This window comes from Bombina bombina, chromosome 5, assembly GCF_027579735.1.
Source record: "Bombina bombina isolate aBomBom1 chromosome 5, aBomBom1.pri, whole genome shotgun sequence".
Lineage (NCBI taxonomy): Eukaryota > Metazoa > Chordata > Amphibia > Anura > Bombinatoridae > Bombina > Bombina bombina.
This window is the reverse complement of record NC_069503.1, coordinates 380548219-380572511: the sequence shown is the minus strand read 5'-3', so window position 1 is coordinate 380572511 and position 24293 is coordinate 380548219. Positions and strand designations below refer to the sequence as shown.

At 40.2% G+C, this 24293-nt stretch overlaps 1 protein-coding gene across 3 annotated transcripts in view; it reads left to right on the top strand.

Moving 5' to 3' along the window:
* The window catches only part of TBC1D5 (TBC1 domain family member 5), a 1730009-nt gene that overhangs the window by 1343565 nt on the left and 362151 nt on the right, over positions 1-24293 (top strand). For all 3 annotated transcript variants that reach the window (XM_053714215.1, XM_053714214.1, XM_053714216.1), the window contains one exon: positions 13033-13139. In XM_053714215.1, the coding sequence (XP_053570190.1) occupies positions 13033-13139 (107 nt within the window). The remainder of the gene's footprint in view (positions 1-13032; positions 13140-24293) is intronic.

Sequence of the window (24293 nt, the reverse complement as noted above, 5' to 3'; positions counted from 1 at the left end):
TTTGAAACCTTCTGGTAGACATTATGAATCAGGCCAGGAGTGCAGGCAACCTTGCTCGTTTCTGTGCAGAGTGATGAATATATATATCTTTTGTACCCTCAGATGCTGCTGCCAAGAGACAGCGTCCCATTTATTGTGGGTAAATTTGTGGCTTAGTTCTCCTTTGCATAAACACCAGTGAGATCTATAATAGCTGCCAGCAGTGTTCCGGTTCAGGTATTTCAATGATAGTTCACTTTCTGCAGATGTGTGTGGTCCTTACAGCTTGCTTTATATATCATCACTATCGCATCTACACAGTTTGTAATCCTTTCATTGAGGTATTCTAGCCATGGTGTGCAAAATCAAGAATATAAGACTCAATGTTCATCAAAGACTAAGCTCACCAGCCTGAGAGATGTTTATGTGCGTATCTTGGCGCTCTTTCTGTAATGTATCGCCATTATTTTTTATGTCCCCCTCTTGTGGTTTGTGTGCCCTTTAAACCCAGTTACCTCTTGTACGGGTTTTGCATCTTGGTGTCAAATCGAGCGGTGGAATCAGAACCACCAACAGTCATTCCCTCTTCTACTTCGAGAGAGATAGTAGTTAGCTGCGCATGGCCTCCAAGATGGCGTCCGCTGCATATATGCGTGTCTTACACAGTTGCTATCGGGCGGATTTCCTCACTTTTTCTTAGAGAATTTCTCTCCGGAATGTAGCCGGGAACTGTACCACCAACCGCATTGCCTTGTTAGCCTCTTGGTGTGTAGTTATACGGCATTATTCACCTATTTTGCTGTATCACGTACCGGAGCTCAGCTCTCACACATCCATCCGTGTGCAGCTAGGCTCCGCCCCAGGGATTATCTTTTTAAAGGGACAGTCTAGTCAAAAATAAACTTTTTATGATTCAGATAGAGAATGTAATTTTAAACAATTTACTTTTATCACTGATTTTGCTTTGTTCTCTTGGTATTCATTGTTGAAAGCTAAACCTAGGGAGGTTCATATGCTAATTTCTAAGCCATTGAAGGCCGCCTCTTTTCTCAGGGCATTTTGACAGTCTTTCACCACTAGAGGGTGTTAGTTCATGTAAGTCATATAGATAACACTGTGCTCACCCACATGGAGTTCCAGTGAGCCAGCTCTGATTGGCTAAAATGGATGTCTGTCAAAAGAACTGAAATAAGGGGGCAATTTGCAGAGGCTTAGATACAAGGTAATCACAGAGGTAAAAAGTGTATTTATATAACTGTGTGTTGGTTATGCAAAACTAGGGAATGGGTAATAAAGGGATTATCTATCTTTTTAAACAATAACAATTCTGGTGTAGACTGTCCCTTTAAAGAATAATAATTTTCAAGTAGACTGTCCCTTTAATTAAAGGGATATGAAACACTTCATACGAAAGATAGAATTCAACATACCCCTATAATTTGCTGGTTATCACCAGGGTAATGGTGATCATCTGCCCCAGTCAGACGTCTAAACTGTGTTTGATTAGGGGAAGACACACATTGGTATAGTCCTCTGGAAATGATCTTAGTATAAAAAGGATAAAAGAGATCAGAATTATGAAAGTTTAATCTTTAATTCTTTGTCACTTTAAACACAGATATTCATCTACAACATAAAGACGTGTTTTGTATATGTATTTAAGATAGACATTAAGAATGTGAAACCAAGACCAATGGACAGTAGACTAAACTGAATTATACTATGTTATCTGTTCAGAGAAACAGAGTAAAAACAAACTTCACTTTCATGCAAGGTTTTTAATAAGATGCCAAGGGATAATCTAGCAATACACTGAAGCCACAGCAGTAATATTGTTTGCACATATAATGTCACTGCGGTATTTAATTCTGTTACTTTGTGCTGAAACTTTGTCTTTTGTGTTATCTTTCCATCCTCATTATATTTCTTCCATATTAAAAGGTTGTCAGTAAAATTTTACCCTGTTAAAGAGAAAGTAATGTTTCATTTTATATTTGTTTTATACATAAAATGAATATACTTTGTGACTATTTATATTAATTGAATTTGGTTGCCAAGCTTGCTCATGTGAGACTTTGTGCCTACTCTTTTGAGATTCATCTATATTTGCAAATGAACAAGAAGTGTCAACACCTTAAAGGGACATGAAACCCCAAATTTTTATTTCATGATTTGGGTAGGACATACAATTTTAAACAACTTTCCAGTTTACTTCTTTTATCAAATTTGCTTCATTCTTTGGTATCCTTTGTTGTAGGAGCAGCAATGCACTATTGGTTTCTAACTGAACCGATGGGTGAGCCAATGATAATTTATATAAATATGCAGACACTAATCAGCAGCCAGAACCTAGGTTATTTGCTGCTCCTAAGCTTAGCTAGATAAACCTTTCAGCAAAGGATAACAAGAGAAAGAAGCAAATTAAATAATAGAAGTAAATTGGAAAGTTGTTTAAAATTGTATGCTCAGTCTTAATCATGGATGTCTAATTATGACTTTACTGTCCCTTTAAAGTGGCATGAAATACCTCTTGGTTTTGGGTAAAATTATGTTTTGTCCCAAGCTCCCTAAAGAGGTCACAAAGCAAACTCTGTCCCCTAATCTATTTAATTGCAGCATTTGTAATTTAAAGAATTTGCTTTTTGTCTTGTCATGAGTTTGCTTGTGTCATGTTGATTTAAACACACACCCTGAACATCAACTGTTAAAGCTACGTACTCGTTACTCATTCTCTCTGCATATAGGGCTGGATTTATCAAGCCCTTCACCTCCCTATGACTGCAGGTTATCACAAGAGAACCTGCAGTCACGATTTATCAAGCAGCAGTCATCAGACTGCTGCTTCCCTACCCTGTTCTCCAACTCTTAGGTGCAGAATTTCAATCTCCCGGTCTCATCCGACCAGGGAGATTGACAGCTCCTGCCCGCACGTTAGTGTCTGTACGCGGACATGGGGCGGGATTGCACTAAAGTGCAAAATAGCGCTCATGTGCAATGTTACATGCCCGCCAAAGGAGAGCTTGAGGAGGACAGGGGCGAATATGTACACCCTTGTCTGCCCTTGTTTGATAAATCGAGCCCTATTAGTGTCAATAAAAGAATAGTGGCAGGGTCTTTGTTGGACTGGGAGTGGCTTCATGGAGTAAATTAATGAGGGATTTATTAAGAGCTGTTTGAGGGGGGTCAGGGAGGGATCAGGGGGTGGAATGTGTCAGGTGGGAGGCTGATCTCTACACTAAAGCTAAAATAACTCTACAAGCTACCTAATTTACCCCTTCACTGCTGGGCATAATACATGTGTGGTGCGCAGCGGCATTTAGCGGCCTTCTAATTACCAAAAAGCAATGCCAAAGCCATATATGTCTGCTATTTCTGAACAAAGGGGATCCCAAAGAAGCATTTACAACCATTTGTGCCATAATTGTACAAGCTTCTAAACTCAGGACAAAATTTAGAAACTATTTAGCATGGGTGTTTTTTGGTGGTTGTAGATGAGGAAGAGATTTTGGGGGTCAAAGTTAGAAAAAGTATGAGGTTTTTTTAATTTTTTTCATCGAATTTTATATTTTTTTTATAGTAAATTATATGATATGCTGAAAATAATGATATTTTTAGAAAGTCCATTTAATGGTGAGAAAAACTGTATATAATTTGTGTGGGTACAGTAAATGAGTAAGAACAAAATCACAGCTGAACACAAACACTGCAGAAATGTGAAAACAGCCCTGGTAAGAAAATTGAAAAATAGTCTGATCACTAAGGGGTTAAACAAATATTTTTATTTAATATGTTTATATACACTATGAGTGTAATACTTTTTCTTTCCTAAGATATGGAAAGTCCACAACATCATCAATTACTAGTGGGAATATCACTCTTGGCCAGCAGGAGGAGGCAAAGAGCACCACAGTAAGGCTGTTAAATATCACTCACCTACCCATAATCCCCAGTCATTCTCTTTGCCTCTGTCAATGGAGGAGGTGAAGTTTGGTGTCTGAAGAAATGAATTCCTTTTTTGGGTACTTTTCCCTGCAAGCAAGGATTTGGGGTTTAGCTGTGTCCATGTCAATCTCTGCAGCAGAGTAGTGGTGGCTTTTAAGCAGTTAGGAAGTTGTAAGGTTGTGCTTACTTTGTTTCCTAACATATTGCTGCCCTAGGTATAGAAAGCCAGAGTTGGTTACTCTGTTCTTTCTTTTTTCTACAGGTCTCTGTAAGGAGTATGTGTCCTTTCATGCCTTGTAAGCTGTGTCCCTGCCGGGCAGCTAGATTGCAGGAAAGTTAATTTTGTCTTCTAGTGGGATGCTTGCACTTCACAAAAATATGGCTGCACTAATTTATTGGGACACATTTATCCTTTATTAAGGATTTAAGATTGGCAGGATGCAGGCACTGACGTGACAGAGACTGAGGGGTTAAAAGGATTAACCTATTTTATTATTTCAAATGTGGCTCATTTTATGTTTTATTGGGAAGTCTGTGTGTTTAAAATGTGGGTACATTTTAAGTTACTTTGTTTGGCTCTCAGTTTGGCAGTATACTCTCTTAAGAGTGAGAGAACGTTTTCTCTAGGATTATTACGCTTTTAGTATTTTAGCATTAGTGGGCTTCCGCTAGTGACGGTTCCTTCAGCTGTATTGGGAACGTGCGCTTTTGTGTGTGGCGCAGTTTCCTTTAGCTGGTGACTCGCCTGCACTTCCGTTTTATGCATATGATCGGAGCAGCGGTTCGTGTCGGAGCCGATTTCAGAGTCTTCTGCAATCTTTTTGCTGTTATCTTGTGGTGGTTTTTCTCAGACGGTCCGGTAGGAACACTTCAGTTAATCTGAGGTGTAGAGATGGCCCGTTTATCAGATGGTTAATATAGACCTGCAGTTTAATTATTTGGGGGAAATTTGTTTTAAAAGAAAAAAAAATCTTAAAGTGACAGTGTCAGTTTTTATTTTTGTTTTAATCAAACTGTTTTTAGGGTCATGTCTGACATGGAGCAGGAGTCTGCTCTTATGAATACGTGCTTCTTGTGTTTAAAGGCCCAAATTGTTACCCATATGTAATTTTGTTCCTCATGTGTAGAGAAGACTTAGAAATGTAAAGATAAACTTATTTTTTCTGAGCCTAATGTCTCTCAGAATGATGCTGTTCAGACAATGCCACAGCCTTCTCTTATAACGTCCCAAGCCTCAATGGTATCATATGCAGTGCCCTGCGGGTCCTCTAAGCCCGCCTGGAGGCATATATTTGCCTGCAGAAATTGCTGCACAGGTATGTTCTGCGGTATCTGCAGCATTATCTGCTTTGCTGGTGCTATAGGGAAAACACAAGAGGAAAATTAGAGATTCAGATAGTAAGGTTTCTGTTCCACCTGCAACTTCACAGGTTGCCCTTCCTCATAAGTCTGATGAGGAGGATACGTTGGTAGCCTCTGAGGGTGAAATCTCAGATTCGGACAGTATAATTCCTTCATCTGATGCTGAAGAAGTAATCTTCAGATTTAAACTTGAACACCTTTGTGTATTGTTAAAGGAGGTTTTGGCTACTTTGGATTACTCTGATACTCCTGTCGTTGTCAACCATTAGAAGTCTTGTAGCTTAATAAATACTTTGATGTTCCTTCCTCCATGAAAGGGTTTCCTGTTCCAGACCATGCAACAGAGATTATTTCACAGGAATGGGAGAAGCCAGGGATACCTTTCTCCCCACCTCCCATCTTTTAAAAGATGTTTCCTGTCACTGACTCCATTAAAGATTCATGGCGGACAGGGCCTTTAGTAGAAAGGGTTCTTTCTACTCTGGTTTAAAGAACTTTAATCCCTATAGAGGATAGCTGCTCCTTTTAGGAATCCATGGTCTAAAGCTGGTGGCTTATTTAAGGAAAGGTATTTAAGCTCTTCAATAGCAACCTGAAGTTTGTATTGCCAAAGTAGCAAGTGTGGCATTTTGTTGGTGCAACGCCTTGTCTGTATCATTTTAATAGAGACTCAGTTGGGGGTAATCCAGGATGGGTTTAAGGCTCTCAAACTAGCCAATCCCTTTATTTCTGATGCTAACATGCAAGTTATTAGACTGGAAGTCAAGATGTCTGGCTTCACTGTCCTAGCCTGTAGGACTTGGCGGCTAAATTCTTAGTCAGCTGATGTTTCCTCTAAGTACAAGCCTCTGGCACTTCTTTACAAGGGTAAAACCTTGTTTGTCCTGGTCTGACAGAAATAATTTCTGATTTTTCAGATGGAAAAGTGTCTTTTTACCACAAGACTAGAGGATCAGATCTAAGGATGTCAGTCATCTTTTTTCCTTTTATAAATGAAAGTCTTCCTCTCTCTCTCTCTCTCTCTCTCTTCCAAGCAGGAACAGTCCAAGTCAGCATGGAGGGTCTGTCCCCGGTCCGGGATCAGATCAAGTGAGAGACAGACTTCTCTTTTTTATCTAGCATAGATACAAGATGTCCCAGATCCTTGGGCTGTGGACAGAGTATCTCAGGGTTACTAAATAGAATTCTAAACCTTTCCGTCCCAGGGCAGGTTTCACCTCTCAAGATTATCTGCAGTCCAGATAAAAAGAGAGGCATTCTTGAAATGTGTTCAGTAAAGGAACAGGGTCTAGGATTCTATTCAAATCTGTTTGTGGTTCCCAAAAGAGAGTGAACTTTTCAACCTATTCTAGACCTGAAGTGTCTCAACAAGTTTCTCACAGTACCGTCCTTCAAAATGGAAACCATTCAATCCATTCTTCCTTTGGTCCAAGAGGGTCAGTTCATGACGACCATAGAGCTGAAGGAAGCATACCTTCATCTTCTCATCCTCAGGGATCATCACAAATTCCTGAGATTTGCATTTCTAGACAAACACTTTCAGTTTGTGGCTCTTCCATTTGGCCTTGCCACAGTTCTTAGAATTTTCTTCAAGGTTTTTTTTCTCTCTTGGCAGTGATCAGGTCTCGGGGAATTGCAGTGGCGCCATACCTGGACGACATATTGGTTCAGGCGCCATCTTTTAAACAAGCAGACTCTCATTCAGAGATCTTGTTGTCTTTTCTACATTCCCACGGATGGAAAGTGAATCTGGAAAAGAGTTCCCTTGTTCCAGCTACAAGGATAGTTTTCTTAGGGACCATAATAGATTCCCTATCTATGAAAATATTTCTGACAGACGTCAGAAAATCCAAGATTCTTTCCTCTTGTCTCTCTCTGCGGTCTGCTGTTCGGCCCTCAGTTGCTCTATGTATGGAGTTAATTGGTCTGATGGTCGCTTCCATGGTCATCATTTCCCTTTGCTTGATTCCATTTGAGAGCTCTACAGTTTTGCATGCTCAGACAATGTAGAGGAGAACATTCGGATTTGTCTCAGAGGATAGATCTAGATCAGTCAACAAGATTCTTGTGTTGATTTCCCAGGAACATTTGTCTCAGGGCACATGCTTCTGGAGACTTTCCTGGGTGATCATGATCATGGTTGCTAGCCTGCTAGGCTGGGGACCAGTCTGGGTCTTGTTAAAGGCGCAGGGACTATGGACTCGGGAGGAGTCTGTTCTCCCCATAAACATCTTGGAGTTGAGAGCGATTTTCATGCTCTCATGGCTTGACCTCAGTTGTCCTTAGCCCGATTTATCAGGTTCCAGTCAGACAACTTCTCCTCAGTGGCTTACTTCAACCACTGGGAGGAACTCAGAGTTCCTTAGCCATGAAGGAGGTGGTTCGGATTATTCAGTGGGCAGAAGCTCACAATTGTTGTCTATTTGCCATCCACATTCCAGGGCTGGACATCTGGGAAGCAGTTTTTCTGAGCAGACAGACATTTCATCCTGGGGAGTGGGATCTTTATCTGGAGATGTTCTCCAGGTTAACCCTCAATTGAAGGGTGCATGAATTGGATTTGATGGTGTCTTGACATCTCAGGATCTGGTATGCAGACTTAGTGAAAATGTCATGTCTGTCACCTTGGAGGTTTCCTCTGAAGAAGGGCCTTCTAACTCGGGGTCCATCCCTACATCCAATTCTCGTTTCTCTGAAGCTGACTGCTTGGAGATTGAACGCTTAGTTTTGACTAAGCGTGGATTTTCTGAGTCGGTCATTGGTACCATGATCCAGCCTCGCAAGCCTGTTTCTAGAACAATTTACCATAAGGTATGAGGTAAATACCTTTATTGGTGTGAATCTAAGGGCTACTCTTGGAGAAGGGTCAGGATTCCTCAAATTTTGTCCTTTCTCTAGGAAGGTCTGGAGAAAGGATTGTCAGTCAGTTCTCTGAAGGGTCAGATTTCTGCATTATCTTTTTTGTTGCACAAGCGTCTGGCAGATGTGCCAGATGTTCAATCTTTTTCTCAGGCCCTGGTCAGAATCAGGCCTGTGTTTAAATCTGTTGCTCCTCCTTGGGGCCTTATCCTTATTCTTAAAGTTTTGCTGCAGGCTACGTTTGAGCCATTGCATTCCATAGATAATAAGTTGTTATCTTGGAAGATTTTGTTTCTTATTGCTATCTCTTCTGCGCAGAGAGTTTCAGCACTCTCGGCTTTGCATTATGATTTGCCTTACCTTATCTTTCATGCTAATAAGGCGGTTCTTTTGTACAAAGTTGGGTTTTCTTCCGAAGGTGGTTTCGGATAGAAATATTATTTAGGAAATTGTTGTTCCTTCTCTATGTCCTAATCCTTCTTCTCATAAGGTACACCTATTGCTCAACTTGGATGTTGTGTGTGTTCTAGAATTCTTCCTTCTGGCGACTATGGATTTTCGCCAGTTTTCTGCCCTGTATGTTTGTTTCTCAGGAAAGCGTAAGAATCAGAAAGCTACTGCTACTTCTCTTTCTTTCTGGTTAGTATTATTTGTTTTGCGTATGAGACTGCTGATCAGCAGCCTCCTGAGAGTATTACAGCTTATTCCGCGAGAGCTGTTTTTCTCTTTTTTTGGGCTTTCTAAATGAAGCTTCTGTGGAACAGATTTGCTAGGCTGCAACTTGGTCCTCTCTGCATATTTTTTTAAAATTTGATATTTTTGCCTCAGCTGAGGCTTCTTTTGGGAGAAAGGGTTTTTCAAGCAGTGGTGCCTTCTGTATAGGTCTGCCTGTCTTGTTTTCCCTCCCTAGTCATTTTGTATCCTCTAGCTTAGGTATTGGTTCCCACTAGTAATTGATAACGTCGTGGACTCTCCATATCTTAGGAAAGAAAACAGAATTTATGCTTACCTGATAACTTTCTTTCCGGATATGGAGAGTCCATGGCCCCACCCTTTATTAAGACAGTTATTTTTTACTAAACCTCAGGTACCTCTACACCTTTGTGTTATTCCTTTTTCCATTTCCCTTCAGTCGAATGACTGGGGATTATGGGAAGGGGAGTGATATTTAACAGCCTTGCTCTGGTGCTCTTTGCCTCCTCCTACTGGCCAGGAGTGATATTCCCACTAGTAATTGATGACGTTGTGGATTCTCCATATCCAAGAAATTTATCAGGTAAGCATAAATTCTGTTTTTAATATGTTTTACATTTGTTTTGTGAAACTTTTATTTTAACCCTAGCACTTTACTTCAGGTCTCAGGTCGCGCTAATTCGTCTAGAGCTATTTTGGCTTTTACTCGAGCACAACCCATAACTTTCAACTATTAATAATAGTTAGTGTTGGCGCTGTCAGGGAATGGCAGTTTAGATTAGAACAATGAAAAATTCAGAATATGAATAAAGAATGGATCCGAAAATTCGGAAACTGATCTATTCGTTTTTGGAATTTTCATTATGGTGCCGATTAGAAAATTCAGATTCATCAGAATCTCTGAATCAGCCAAAACGAATTGCACATGTCTAATTAATATGATATGTTTAGCACAGTTGCAATATCCATTGAAAATAATGGGCGCGCTAAACCTTCTTTGGTAAATTCAAGCTCATTTTAGCGTGGTCCACCGATATTGATATTGCACCTTGAGCTATCATTAGCACTCCACTTGTTCCACTTTCACAAGAATAAATTCGATTTCGAAAAGAGACAAATGGCACTTGTGGCCGCCATCTTCCTCATTCGGAAGGATACAAATCCACATGTCTAGAGACCTGGGGACCCATTTATCAAGCTCTGAACGGAGCTTGTGGGCCCGTGTTTCTGGCAAGTCTTCAGACTCGCCAGAAACAGCAGTTATGAAGCAGCGGTCTAAAGTCTGCTTCTCCATAACCCTGTCCGCCTGCTCTGATGAGGCAGACAGGAATCGCCAGAATTCAACCCGATCAAATGTGATCGGGTTGATTGATTGGCCGCGAGTCAGCAAGGGGCGGCGTTGCATTCAGCGAGGTCTTGCGGACCTGATCCGCACTGTCGGATCAGGTCCGCAAGACCTTTGATAAATAGGCCCCCTGGTCTCTTTTTAGCACATGCTTTATAGTGTGAGACCTACCTTGACACCAAGAACATAAGGAATATAGCTGATCAGAATTACAAAGATTCAGCCATCCTTAGCACCAAAATACTCACTGAGGCATTTCTCAACAGACTGTAGCTATATCTTAGTAACTTAATGCTGTAAGTTTGCTGGCTTTACAGAATGAGCAATACTCCTGTTAGAACTTACCTTAAAAATAGGGAGAATATATATAAATATATAAAAATAAATATATATATACTGTGTGTGTATATATATATATATATATATATATATATATATATATATATATATATATATATATATAAATAGGGTAAGCTTGGGTTGCAAGGTGTGGGCATAAGACTGGGTCTTTGGTCTGATTGGGGCATATAACCGACAGGGGCTGCAAGACAATAGGGTCTGGTCATGACCCAACCTACCTATTTCCTCCAGTCACCCAATGGCTGTTTAGTATTTTCATGGAGAACAGCTAGTAACCCCTGGGTAAGACAGTCAGAATAGAACACAACAGCACATATACATTGTATTAAGATGTAGATTCCTTAAGTTTTTCAGCCTTACTGTAAAATCAAAATAAAACTTACATGCTTTGGCTAGATCATGATATTTTAAACAACGTTCCAATTTACTTCTGTTATCAATTTTGCTTAGCTTTCTTTATATCCTTTATTAAAGAGTAATCCTAGGTGGGCTCAGGAGCGAATACATGTCTTTAGCCATCTGGCAGCAGTGTTTGCAACAATGTTTATAGCAATGTTACACATAGTTGCACACACTGCAGCCATAGACTACTAAATACCATGTGCATGCTCCTATCAGCTCTTCAAAAAAGGATACCAAGAGAACAAACAAAATTTGATAATAGAAGTAAATTGGAAAGTTGTTTAAAATTGCATGCTCTATCTAGGGTTGCCACCTCGACCATGTTTTCCTGGACACTTTTGAGTTACACATGCTGCAGGGTGTGCAGGGAGGAACATGTATTGTGCTGCTTATCAGCACTATTCCTGTAATGTCCAGAGGCACAATACATGTTCCCCCCTGCTTTCCCTGCAACATGCATAACTCATAAGTGTCCAGGAAAACATGGCTGAGGTGGCAACCCTAGCTCTATCTGAATCATTAAAGTTTAATTTACTGTCCCTATGGTAATGCTAACCCTAATAACTAGATTTGTTACCTCTACTCCTTAGTGATGTGACCTGTATGTGTCTTTGTTATCATCTCACAAAATGGAGTCTTATCCGGATATAACTTTTCTTACTCAAATAGTCTTCAACGTTCTGTGCTCCTGGAACAGGCTTCAGCAATTTAGAGGGTTCTATAACCTGGAGGTCTGTTTAAAGAGATAAATATAAATGATTAAATAAAAAACAACAGATGCGTGTCACTCTACCCACCCTTTATGTGTTGTAAACGATCCCTGTTCTATTATCAGGTGTTTGCCCATATTATTATAAATAAAAAATAAACTTGCTGCTTTGGGCTGCGGCTTTAACAATACAAAGCATAAAAGATTACAAGAAAAAGCAAGTCTTGTTTGCAGTGCACTTTCAGATAATACTGTTGCAGGCAGTCAATATGGTACACTAAATAAGCATCATTAATAGGCTTTGCTTTGACAGCCACAGCAGATGGATTGCTTGCATTTCAATAGGAGAAAAAAATGCAGTTTTCATAGACCTGCCTTGAATGATGTGTTTAGTAATTGCCCTTGTAAAATGTATGAATCTGAGAATAGAAAAGAAAAAAAAAAGTGGTAAACAATTGTTCTAAATGAAAAACTAGCATAAATAATTTTCTTTTCTATCTATACACAAACTTCAAAATGAAACTTTGACTCGATGTCTCTGACATATTTATGACTGTTTTTAAAGAGAATTCTTACAAAATATCAAATGTAAAAAACATTTTGCATGGGAAAGAAAGGAATAAGGTAGATCAAAAATTGCTAGATTTAAATATATATTTTATCTCTGTGAGAAAAAAAATCACAATGAAAAACGAAATGTGCCAAAAATCTGTTCGGGTGCTACCAAATGATATCTTAATTAAAGAGTTACTATTTCATATTAGGGAAAAACAAAAAAAGCCTTGGTTTAAAATCAACAGGCGTATATTGTTTCAAAGAGTCTGTTCTAAAATATGTTGTTTTTCATGTAAAGAACTACAGCAGTACGATAACTGGAGGATATAAAGCGCGCAGAAGATTAGTACAACAGTAATAGAAAAATATTTTTTTAAAGGGGTAGAGTCATGATTTAAAATATGTTGAAAATGTATTTTTTTCCATAACCATTTATGAAACAGTACTTCAATGGGTAGTTATTTTTCATAATTATTTGATGCTTTTTAAAGCGTTTAACACGGTTTTGCAACCCAGGTTTTGAGATACTTTCTCCTTCTCACTAAAGAATTTAGAAAATGTAGAAAAATCTCCCTTAATGGCAAAACATGGCACTGAATATGAAATAAAATGCTTCATAAAACAGATTATTTGTTTTTTATATATAATGTTGCCCTATAGATGATAATTCATATTCTTTTCTAATAAGTTTATGTCTTAGTTATAGACATAAGTAGCCATTTGTATTTACTTCTTTTTCAGATGCAGTTTTGAGATTTTAAGATTCATATTATTGTCTAGTTATTGACAATATAAATAACATTTCTGGTTCTGTCTTTTTGTTTAGTGATCTCAAGCAACTATCAGACGTGCTTAGGTCTCCTTATGCATTACCCACCCATTGGTGATGTCCACTCACTCATTCTTAAGGCTCTCTTTCTACGGGATCCAAAGGTACAGTCATTTGATACTATTCTGCTGTTTAAACGTCTGTATTATTGCAGTGACAAAATGTGTTATAAAACCAAGAGCCTACTTGGCAGATAGTGATAGACATTAGCATAAAGTTTTGAGACCGCATGGAGAGACTACGTCTGGAGGCTGTCATCTTCTATATCATGTATATGTCATTAATCACTGATGGGGTGATAAGTGGGGGCAACTTAGATTTTGCTCAGTTATATATTAATTATGTGTATTAAGAACTGCATAAGTGTCTGAAAACAGGTGCATAAAGAAGTTTTGTAATTAAACAAATACGAAACCATCACTGTTACCCTTTTGCTTTAGACAAACATTCATAAACCTGACAATAAGGCTTTTGTTTTGCCTTCCATGTTTACTAGTTTTAGAATGGTGCTTAAACGTTTGCAATGGTAGCTAAAAACATCTCTCTATGGGTATGCGAAGATAGCTAATAAAAACTGCTCAGTCAGCCTACTGAGTTAGATTCTTTGAAAATGTTAGTTGATAATCTAGGCTTACAAAAGTCAGTTATTACTACACAGAACACAGTACTTGACTAGTGCAATCTAGAACTTTATACACTGGAATAGTTGAAAGAATCATTTTTGCGCATACAATAAAGTGTACAATATCAATTTGTTTCATCATTCGCAAATGTACTTCGATAAATTATAAAAATGTGGTCTATGTGGTTAATACAAGCAATATACATTTTTCTTGTTATTCGTTGCTGTAGAGCTGACCCTAACTAACCTATATTACTAGGTCCTTAAAGTTAAAAAGTGTTGTATAGGGAAGAATTAGTTTCCATCAATAAAGTCTACAGCATATAAAAAACATTTAATTATGGTTTATAATGTTATGATGCTAGGCTTATTATATATAAGCAACATGGTATATTGAAATCTGTTATTATTTGCTTCTCTCTTATGAAACGCAAATTCATACTGTTTTCATGTCAAAATATACATGTTCTATTGCAGGTAATATATAACAAGAGTTCATAAGTGTCCAAAAAATGGGGTAATCCATAAGTAAAAACTGGTGAAAACTAATCATTGTAACTCCAGTTCCGAAAAAGTTGGGACAGTATGGAAAATGCAAAAAACAAACAAAGAGAGTCATTTGAAAATTCAATTCACCCTGTACTATATTGAAAACACATTATTAACACATCATTTGAAGTTTTACTTTGTAAATGTAATGTATTTTTAAAAATATTGACTAATCTGATGACTGCACCACGTTCCAAAAATGTTGGGACAGGGGCAATTTAGGACTATTAGCGATGTGACAAGTTGAAATAAGAAGGTGATATGAAACAGGTGTGGCAATTGTGTAATCATAGTATATAAAGTGCCTCCAAAAAAGGCCTAGTCCTTTAAGAGCAAGGATGGGCCGAGGCTCGTCAATCTGCCAACAGATGCGTCAGAGAATAATCCAACACTTTAAGAACAACATTCCCCAAAGACAAATCGGTAGGTATTTGGGCATTTCACCTTCTACAGTGCTCAAAATAATTAAAAGATTCAAGGAATCCGGTCAAATCTCAGTGCTTAAAGGGCAAGACAAAAAACAACTTCTGAAAGCGCGTGATCTCTGATCTCTCAGGTGTCACTGTCGGATAAACCATCATGAGTCTGGAATGGATAGCCTGACATGGGCTCGGGAATACTTTGCTAAACCTTTGTCAGTCAACACAATTCGCCTCTGCATCCACAGAGGCAAGTTAAGGCTTTACTATGCAAAGCAGAATTCATACATCAACACTGTCCAAAAGTGCCGCCGACATCTCTGGGCTTGGTCTCATCTGAGATGGACAGAATCATAGTGATTTGTGGTCCGACAAGTCAACATTTCAAATAGTTTTTGGAAAAAACAGCCATCGTGTTGTCCCAAACAAAGAGGAAAAGGACCATCCAAGCTTTTATCAGCGTCAGATACAAAAGCCAGCGTCATGGAATGTGGGTGTGTCAGTGCCCATGGCATGGGTAACTTGCACATCTGTGAGGGCACCATTAATGCAGAAAGATATGTATACATTTTGGAGCAACATATGCTGCCATCCAGACGTCGTCTTATCCAGGGAGGTCCCTGCATTTTCCAGCATTTTCTTTCGTGATTCAGATAGAGCATGCAATTTTAAGCAACTTTATAATTTATTCCTATTATCAATTTTTCTTTGTTCTCTTGCTATCTTTATTTGAAAAAGAAAGCATCTCTAAGCTAAGGAGCCAGACAATTTTTGGTTCAGACCCTGGACAGCACTTGTTTATTGGTGGATGAATTTATCCACCAATCAGCAAGAACAACCCAGGTTGTTCACCAACAATGGGTAGGCATCTAAACTTACATTCTTGCTTTTCAAATAAAGATAGCAAGAGAGAGAAGAAAATGTGATAATAGGAGTAAATTAGAAAGTTGCTTAAAATTGCATGCTCTTTCTGAATCACGAAAGAAAAAGATTTGGGTTCAGTGTCCCTTTAAGGCTGAAATGAAAAGGATGTTCCAAATTCCTTCTGTTTGTTGTCAAAGAGGAATCTATTAAATTAGGTCTGAGGTTATATCCAGGTCTAATCAATACTATCCATTTTGTTTGCTTTGGAAACTTAGGAATATGTTTCTAGAGTGAATACAGTTACACTAAATGGTCAAAAGTATGTGGACACCCCTACTTATTATTGAGTTCAGAAACATGTGAATCACACTTCACTGGCAGTCTGATGGAAGAATCTGGGTGTTGTAGATGCCAGGAAAATGCTACCTACCGGAATGCATAATGCCTGTCTGTGTAAAGTTTGGTGGAGGAGAGATAATGGTCTTGGGCTGCTTTTCAGTAAATAGTCTTAATGCTACAGGATACAAAATCATTATAGACATTGGATGCTTCCAACTTTGTTGAAACAGTGTTGAGAAGGCCCTTTCCTGCATGACTGTACCCCTGTGCACAAAGTGAGGTCTGTGAAGACATGGTTGGATGGGTTTGGTGTGGAAGAACTCAAGTGGCTTGCACAGAGCCCTGACCTCAACCCCATTGAACACCTTTTTGGATGAATTGGAATACATATTGTGTGCCAGACCTTCTCGTCCTACATTAGTGTCTGACCTCACAAATGTTCTTTTTGCTAAATAGGCACAAATTCCCACAGACATACTCCAAAATCTTTTGGAAAGTCTTCCTAGATATGTGGCTGTTATAGCCACAGTGGTGGAGCCAGCTCCATATTAATGCCCATTGTTTTGAAATGGGATGTCCAACAAAGTTATATATGTGTAATGGTCAAGTGTCCACACTTTTAGCCATATAATGTATTATCACTGCCAAAGTTGCTTTCTTATGTATATATCTGTTGAGCTGAACTTTTTAGTCTATTGGCTATTTTAAAATATCATCTGTTGCAGGTACTTACTCTGCTATGGTTGGCTGTGCAATATCAGATTGAGCCATATGTATTCTTGTTCAATCAGTTACTTTGAATAAGGTCTTGTACAACATAGTTCTTGTAGATTTAGTTTTGCTTTTCTCTTCATTCATTTAATTGTATTATCATTTGAGATTGAAACTTGTTATCATTTATTTGTATAGTGCCACAAAATTCTGTAGCGATAGATAGATGTATTTCTACATAGTCAATGATCTTTAGTGTTCACACAAAACAATACAACACTAAAGTTGTATGGTTGAATTCATTTCTCTAAGCATATCTTTTAAGATATTCCAGTTGAGGAAGCATGGAACCTAAAGTGATTGTAAACTTTAATTAAAGCCCAGTTTCAAATAATACACTTAGAAACAGGGGCACTTTAATTTATTAAAGTTAACAAAGTTGCTTATTTTTTTAAAATACTTACCTTTGCGTTATGGTAAACATAACGCTGATCCTCGGCCCGCATCTCCTGCTTTCTTTAGCATATCGATGATGAATCCGGCTTCCTCCTATCGTTGTGTGCCCCCTTTGGCGTCCAGCTCGTGGGGCACTCAAAGATTGGAGGAAGCTGGATTTGTCATTGATATGCTAATGAAAGCAGGATGTGCGGGCGAGGGATCAGCGTTATATTTACCATAACGCAAAGGTATTTTTAAAAAAATAAGCATCGTAAGATTTAAGTTTTAAGATTATTATTTGATACTGGTCTTTAATTTGTTAAAGTTTACAATTACTTTAAGGCAAGAATCTTTCCTTTTACGGTACTATCTCAAAACTGTCTTGAAAGTCCTATTCTAAGAATTTCAAGAAGGGTCCCTATGCCAAGTACTATGAGGACTAATAATCAAACTGTTCTTATAAGTTCCTTTATCTAGGACAATGCTTAGCAGATCATAGGAAAATTTAAAATGTTCTGGCTCCTACAATATTTGGATTATTTTAAATATAAATCTACATATAAAATGATTCTCTAACTGCTAAAACATGGTATGTGTTGCCCATAAGTTTCAAATTAATTTACTTAAAGGGACAGTCTAGTCCAAAATAAACTTTTATGATTCAGATAGAGAATGTAATTTTAAACATTTTTCCAATTTACTTTAATCACCAATTTTGTTTTGTTCTCTTGGTATTCTTAGTTGAAAGCTAAACCTAGGAGGTTCATATGCTAATTTCTAAGCCCTTGAAGGCCGCCTCTTCTCTCAGGGCATTTTGAAAGTTTTCACCACTAGAGGGTGTTAGTTCATGTGTGTCATATAGATAATACTGTGCTCACGCACATGAAGTTTCAGGAAGCCAGCACTGATTGGCTAAAATGCAAGTCTGTCAAAAGAACTGAAATAAGGGGGCAGTTTGCAGAGGCTTAGAAACATGATAATCACAAAGATAAAAAGTGTATTTATATAACTGTGTTGGTTATGCAAAACTAGGGAATGGGTAATAAAGGGATTATCTATCTTTTAAAACAATAAAAAATATGGTGTAGACTATCCCCTTAATCTATGAAGTAGGTTGAGGATTCTTTAAAAAAATGAATATAAAAAGGGTAAACAAGACTGTTTCCCATGAATATCATATAGTGTATATGTGTGCAGTATATGCAGATTATTCTCTCATGTTCTATATAATTAATTGAAAAGTCAAGCATTTTGGGGCATTTTAAACTGTTTTGTTAATAATCCTTATTCATGTTCATGAACAAGGTAAAAATTATATTCCAAACTAATTATTAATGTTTCAAGTTCTGAAAAATGTCTTAATTTCAAGATGGAGATTTTGCATTCTCTCATTTTTGCACTACAGATCATTTTATGATAAATATTCACTTGAAGGGTGATTATCTTCCTATTCCCATTTATCTTTATGGTGGAACTCTTCCATTAACAGCTGGTGTCCTTATTTGGCCCGGAAGACAGCTCAAATAATGTTCTTCAAGCTCCAAGTGACTCACATGGCAAAAAACAATCTTGAGTCAAGGAGTCTAATTTACTTAGAGGACATCTATGTAATGTTCTCATCTGTATAGGTAATAGTTCTCCATACATCTTATGTGAAGTTCTTCAGTGTATACATTGTCAGGTCAGTTTAGCCAAAAATCTTTATTTTGCCTTTACATAATGTTCTGGACACTTCTGTATCTGTCTGCTTCAAACAGATTTCCATGACTGTGCAGGCAAAGTTTAAGCATTATTTTACATGAGGGTGGAACAAATGTGCTTTCTGGCTCAGTGGAGTAGGAGGTTTGTGGATTTGTCACAGATTATTAATCTTTCCCAGAAGGCAAGATCATCTCCCACTTGGTTGTTTGTTGTAAGCTGATTCTCTTAAGCCCTAGATGCCGTTATGACATTCCATGCCATCCTAACAGCGCTGGGCTTTAACGATGTTAGGATGGCTGTCAGGGTTTTTTCCCTGATCTGTTTGCCATGTGCTGCTGGCAGCCATTTTACTCACCGCTCTTCCTGACTCTGGTGCATACTGTGGGATGCTGCTCATTTCCTGCACTTCCTTTTATAGCCAGACTGGTGTACATCATCCGTGTGAGACAGGATGCAGTCTCAGAATTGTGATTTCATCACTTATTATTTAAAGGCCCTCTTTTCAGTATGCTTTGCCCTTGCGTTGTACCTGGCTGTCTGACGTCCCTCCTGGTTCCTGATCCCTGGCTTGTTCCTGACTCTGCTGTTTTCCTTGTTCCTGATTCCGGCTCGTCTGAATATTCGCTTTGGCTCCTGACTCGGCTCGTCTGACTACCAGTTATGGTTTTGATTCCTGGCTTGTTATTTGACTTGTGGACTTTTTATTATTTTTTGCTATTAATAAAGGTGTGATTATTTTTGCACTTCTTGTTTCAGTCTGATTCCTGGCACCCTGACATTACGCAAGGTTCATGAATTCTGATGGTGCTAATAATCCACCTTTACCTGCCATAATTTCCAGGATGGATGAACAGGATCACCGTTTGGATCAATTTGCACTATCCCTGCAAACCCTGCTGACTCGCACTGCACATTTAGACCAAAGTGTCCCGCAAGTTATGGCTGCCCCTGTTTCCGCTGCTGCACCTAGTCCTACCAGGAGCATGTCCAGTTCTGCACCTCTACCTCAGCGATATGGAGGCGATCCTAATCAGTGCAGAGGGTTTTTGAACCAGGTGGGCATTTATTTCAGGCGTTTCCCTCTGACAGAGCTAAGGTGGGATTTCTCATCTCGTTACTCTCTGACACAGCTCTTGCCTGGGCTAATCCCTTGTGGGAGACTAATAAAACTGTGATTTCAAATTACCCTGAATTTGTGGCCTCCTTTCGAAGGGTATTTGATGTTCCGGCTCGCTCGTCCTCTGCTGCTAAATGACTCATGTCCATTCAGAAAGGTACAAGATCTGTTGCTCTGTATGCCATTGAGTTCCTATACGCTTGCCGCAGAGGTAGGTTGGAACAATGAAGCCCTTGTTGCCGCCTTCTTTCGTGGGCTCTCTGATGCGATTAAGGACGAAGTTGCTGCCAGAGATTTACCAGAAGATCTCGAGGCATTGGTGTCTTTTTTGATCCTAATTGACATCAGACTAAGTGAGAGGCCCTCTTTCAAGGAGCGATTGCGGAAGCCTCCTGTTCCGTTGTCTCCTACTTGTTAGTTCCCACCCATACCTCTCTCTCCTCCCATGCCTCCTGGTCCCGAGTCACCAGGTACTGCTGAGCCGATGCAGTTGGGATTCACGCGTCTCTCCGCTGCGGAGAGGGCCTTTAGGAGGAGGGAGGGGCTCTGTCTCTATTGTGGGTTACAGGGCCACCTTTTGAAGTCTTGTCCTACACGGCCGGGAAACGCTTACACCTAAGGTCCTGTCGGGGGCAGACCTTGGGTGGTTTATCCTCGTCCCCGGAACCGCTAAAGGAGAAACCTTTGGTCATTGTTGTCCTTTCCTGGGTAGACTCCTCCATAGTCACCCAGGCTCTTGTTGACTCCGGTGCTGCGGGCTATTTCATTGACAGTGCTTGTGTATCAAAGCACTCTATTCCTGTTTTGCCTCGGTCCGTTCCACTTGCTATTGAGGCTATTGATGGCAGGCCCCTTCAGCCCGCACTCGTTACTCACGATACTGCTCTATTATCCATGGCTGTTGGGGCTCTCCATTTGGAAACCCTCCAATTCCAGGTGATAAACTCTCCGCATTTTCCGGTTATTCTGGGTTATCCCCGGCTCCAAAAGCACAATCCCGGTCTCGACTGGCGCAGATCGGAAATTTTGTCGTGGTCTCCGCAATGTATTTCCAATTGTCTTTGGAAACCAGTTAAAATCTTGTGCACGTCTTCGGTATCTTAATTGCCAGAGGAGTTCCGAGAGTTCCTAGACGTTTTTGACAAGTTGCGTGCCGGTACGTTGCCTTCTCACCGTTCTTACGATTGTGCCATAGACCTGCAACCCGGAGCCATTCCTCCTCGGGGCCCGGGTTTAACCTCTGTCTGTTAAGGAGAATTGTGCTATGGAGGAGTATGTTGCCGATGCTCTGTTGCGGGGGATAATCCGCAAATCCTGCTCTCCTGCAGGGGCTGGCTTCTTCTTTGTAAAGAAAAAGGGTGGCGAGTTAAGACCATGCATCGATTATAGGGGTCTTAATCGTCTTACCATTAAGAATGCTTACCCTATTCCGCTCATTACGGAACTCTTTGACCGCCTCAAGGGAGCTACTGTCTTTACTAAACTTGATTTGAGAGGATCATGGAAGGCCATGAATGGAAAACAGCATTTAACACCAGGAGTGGGCATTATGAGTATCTTGTAATGCCCTTTGGTCTATGTAATGCTCCTGCTGTTTTCCAGGAATTTATTAATGTTGTCATACGAGATATGTTGCAACAGTGTGTTGTGGTGTACTTAGAAGACATCCTCATACACTCACCCACACTTGAGGCTCATCGTTCTGATGTTATTCAGGTTCTTCAGAGACTACGTGAGAACGGCCTGTTTAGTAAACTTGAGAAATGTGAGTTCCATCAGACTCAAGTAACCTTCCTAGGTTATGTTATCTCCGTTGCAGGGTTCTCCATGGATCCTGACAAGTTATCTGCAGTTCTGCAGTGGCCTCGCCCAGTTGGTCTTCGGTCTATTCAACGTTTTTGGGGTTCGCCAATTGCTATAGAAAGTTTATTTAAAACTTTTCTTCCTTGGTCAAACCTATCACACACATGACCCGTAAAGAGAATGATCCATTCCATTGGTCACCTACTGCCATTAAGGCCTTTAATAGTCTTAAGACTGCCTTTGCTGCCGCTCCAGTTCTGGCTCATCCTAACCCTGTCCTGCCTTTCGCTCTTGTCTCATCGTCCTACGCCTGACGGTTTCTTCTCTAAGAAATTGTCTCCAGCGGAGTGCAATTATGAAATTGGCGACAGGGAATTACTGGCCATAATTTTGGCACTCAAGGAATGGAGGCATGTGCTCATTCTTACTGACCACAAGAATTTAACTTATCTATCTGAAGCAAAACGTTTGTCGCCTCGACAGGCCAGATGGGCGCTATTTTTGTCTCGGTTTAATTATGTGGTCTCCTACCTGCCTGATAGTAAGAATGTTAGGGCTGATGCCCTCTCTCAATAATTTTCGCCTCTGTCCAAGGAGGAGTCTGTACCTACTCCAGTTATACCTCCTGACCATATTTTGGCTACCATACGTACTAATTTGACTTCTCCCTTGGAGGAGGAGATCCTGGCTGCACAAACCAATGCACCTCCTGAGAAACCTAGTGGTAAGTGTTTTGTTCCTGAGAATCTTCGAACTAAACTTTTGCACACTTACCACTATCCTAAAGCTGCAGGTCACCCAGGCAAGAACCAAATGATTTGGTCTGTCACTCGACAATTCTGGTGGCCAGCTGTTCGTTCTGATGTTGCTGCATATGTTGCCTCCTGCTCAGTTTGTGCACAGAATAAGACTCCTCGGCGTCTTCCTGTGGGTCTTCTTCAACCTATTGCTAATGGTGAGCATCCTTGGACACATCTTTCCATAGACTTCATTGTCAAGCTCCCTGTTTCCAATGGCAATATTGTTATCCTTATGGTGGTTGACCGTTTTTCTAAAATGTCACATTGCATTCCCTTGAAGAAGTTGCCTACCACTCAGGAGCTTGCTTCAATTTTTGCCCGGGAGGTCTTCCGTTTACATGGGTTACCCAAGGAGATAGTGTCGGACCGGGGTAGCCAGTTTGTCTCCAGATTTTGGCATTCCTTTTGTGCTCAAATGGGGATCCAGCTTTCCTTCTCCTCGGCATATCACCCTCAATCCAATGGGGCTGCGGAACGGTCTAATCAAGCTCTGGAACAGTTCCTCCGTTTTTATGTCTCAGATCACCACAATAATTGGTCCGAACTGTTACCTTGGGCAGAGTTTGCTCGTAATAGTGCTATTAATGCTTCCTCCAAGTTATCCCCGTTCATGGTGAATTATGGGTTTCAACTATCCTTGTTGCCCGATTCATTAATGTCTCAGGGTATTCCGGCTTTGGAGGAGCATCTCTGGCAACTCCTTTCCACGTGGGTGCAGATTCAGGTTTGCCTTCATCGTTCTATGCAGCTCCAAAGTTCCAGGCTGATCGTAGGCGTCTGCCCGCGCCTTCCTACCAGGTTGGTGAGAGAGATTGGCTGTCCTCCCGCAACTTTAACCTTCGTGTGCCTTCCAATAAACTGGCTCCCCGTTATGTTGGTCCTTTTCGAATACTCCGATAGGTCAATCCTGTGGCCTATGCTCTTGACCTCCTGCAATGCGCATCTCCAATGTTTTTCATGTCTCCCTCTTGAAACCATTGGTTTGTAATCAGTTTACCACTGTGTTGCCTCGTCCCTGCCCTATCTTTGTTGACAACCATAAGGAGTATGAGGTCAGCAGCATTATTGACTCTCGTATGTCCAGGGGCTGCGTACAGTATTTGGTTCACTGGAGGGGCTACGGTCTGGAGGAGCGTTCATGGGTTCCCTCCTCTGATGTTCATGCTCCCGCCCTATTCCGTGCCTTCCATGGCCGTTTCCCCAATAAGCCTTTTGTCCTCCCACGGGGGAGGGGTCGTTGAGGGGAGGGTACTGTCAGGGTTTTTTCCCTGATCTGTTTGCTATGTGCTGCTGGCAGCCATTTTACTCACCTCTCTTCCTGACTCTGGTGCATACTGTGTGATGCTGCTCATTTCCTGCACTTCCTTTTATGGCCAGAGTGGTGTACATCATCCGTGTGAGACAGGATGCAGTCTCAGATTTGTGATGTCATCACTTATAATTTAAAGGTCCTCTGTTCAGTATGCTTTGCCCTTGCGTTGTCTCAGACCTGTTTGTGAGAGCTCCTGTGTATTACCTGGCTGTCTGACGTCCCTCCTGGTTCCTGATCCCTGGCTTGTTCCTGACTCTGCTGTTCTCCTTGTTCCTGATTCCGGCTCGTCTGAATATTCGCTTTGGCTCCTGACTCGGCTCGTCTAACTACCAGTTCTGGTTTTGATTCCTGGCTTGTTATTTGACTTGTGGACTTTTTATTATTTTTTGCTATTAATAAAGGTGTGATTATTTTTGCACTTCTTGTCTCAGTCTAATTCTAATTCCTGGCACCCTGACAACGGCATGGAATGTCCTACCTTATATGGTGTCCTGCATCTTCCTCTTTTTGTGCAATTAAAACAATTGGACTGGTGGCGTGCCTAGCAGCATAGGCGGTCCCCCAGATCCTATCCCAGCATTAA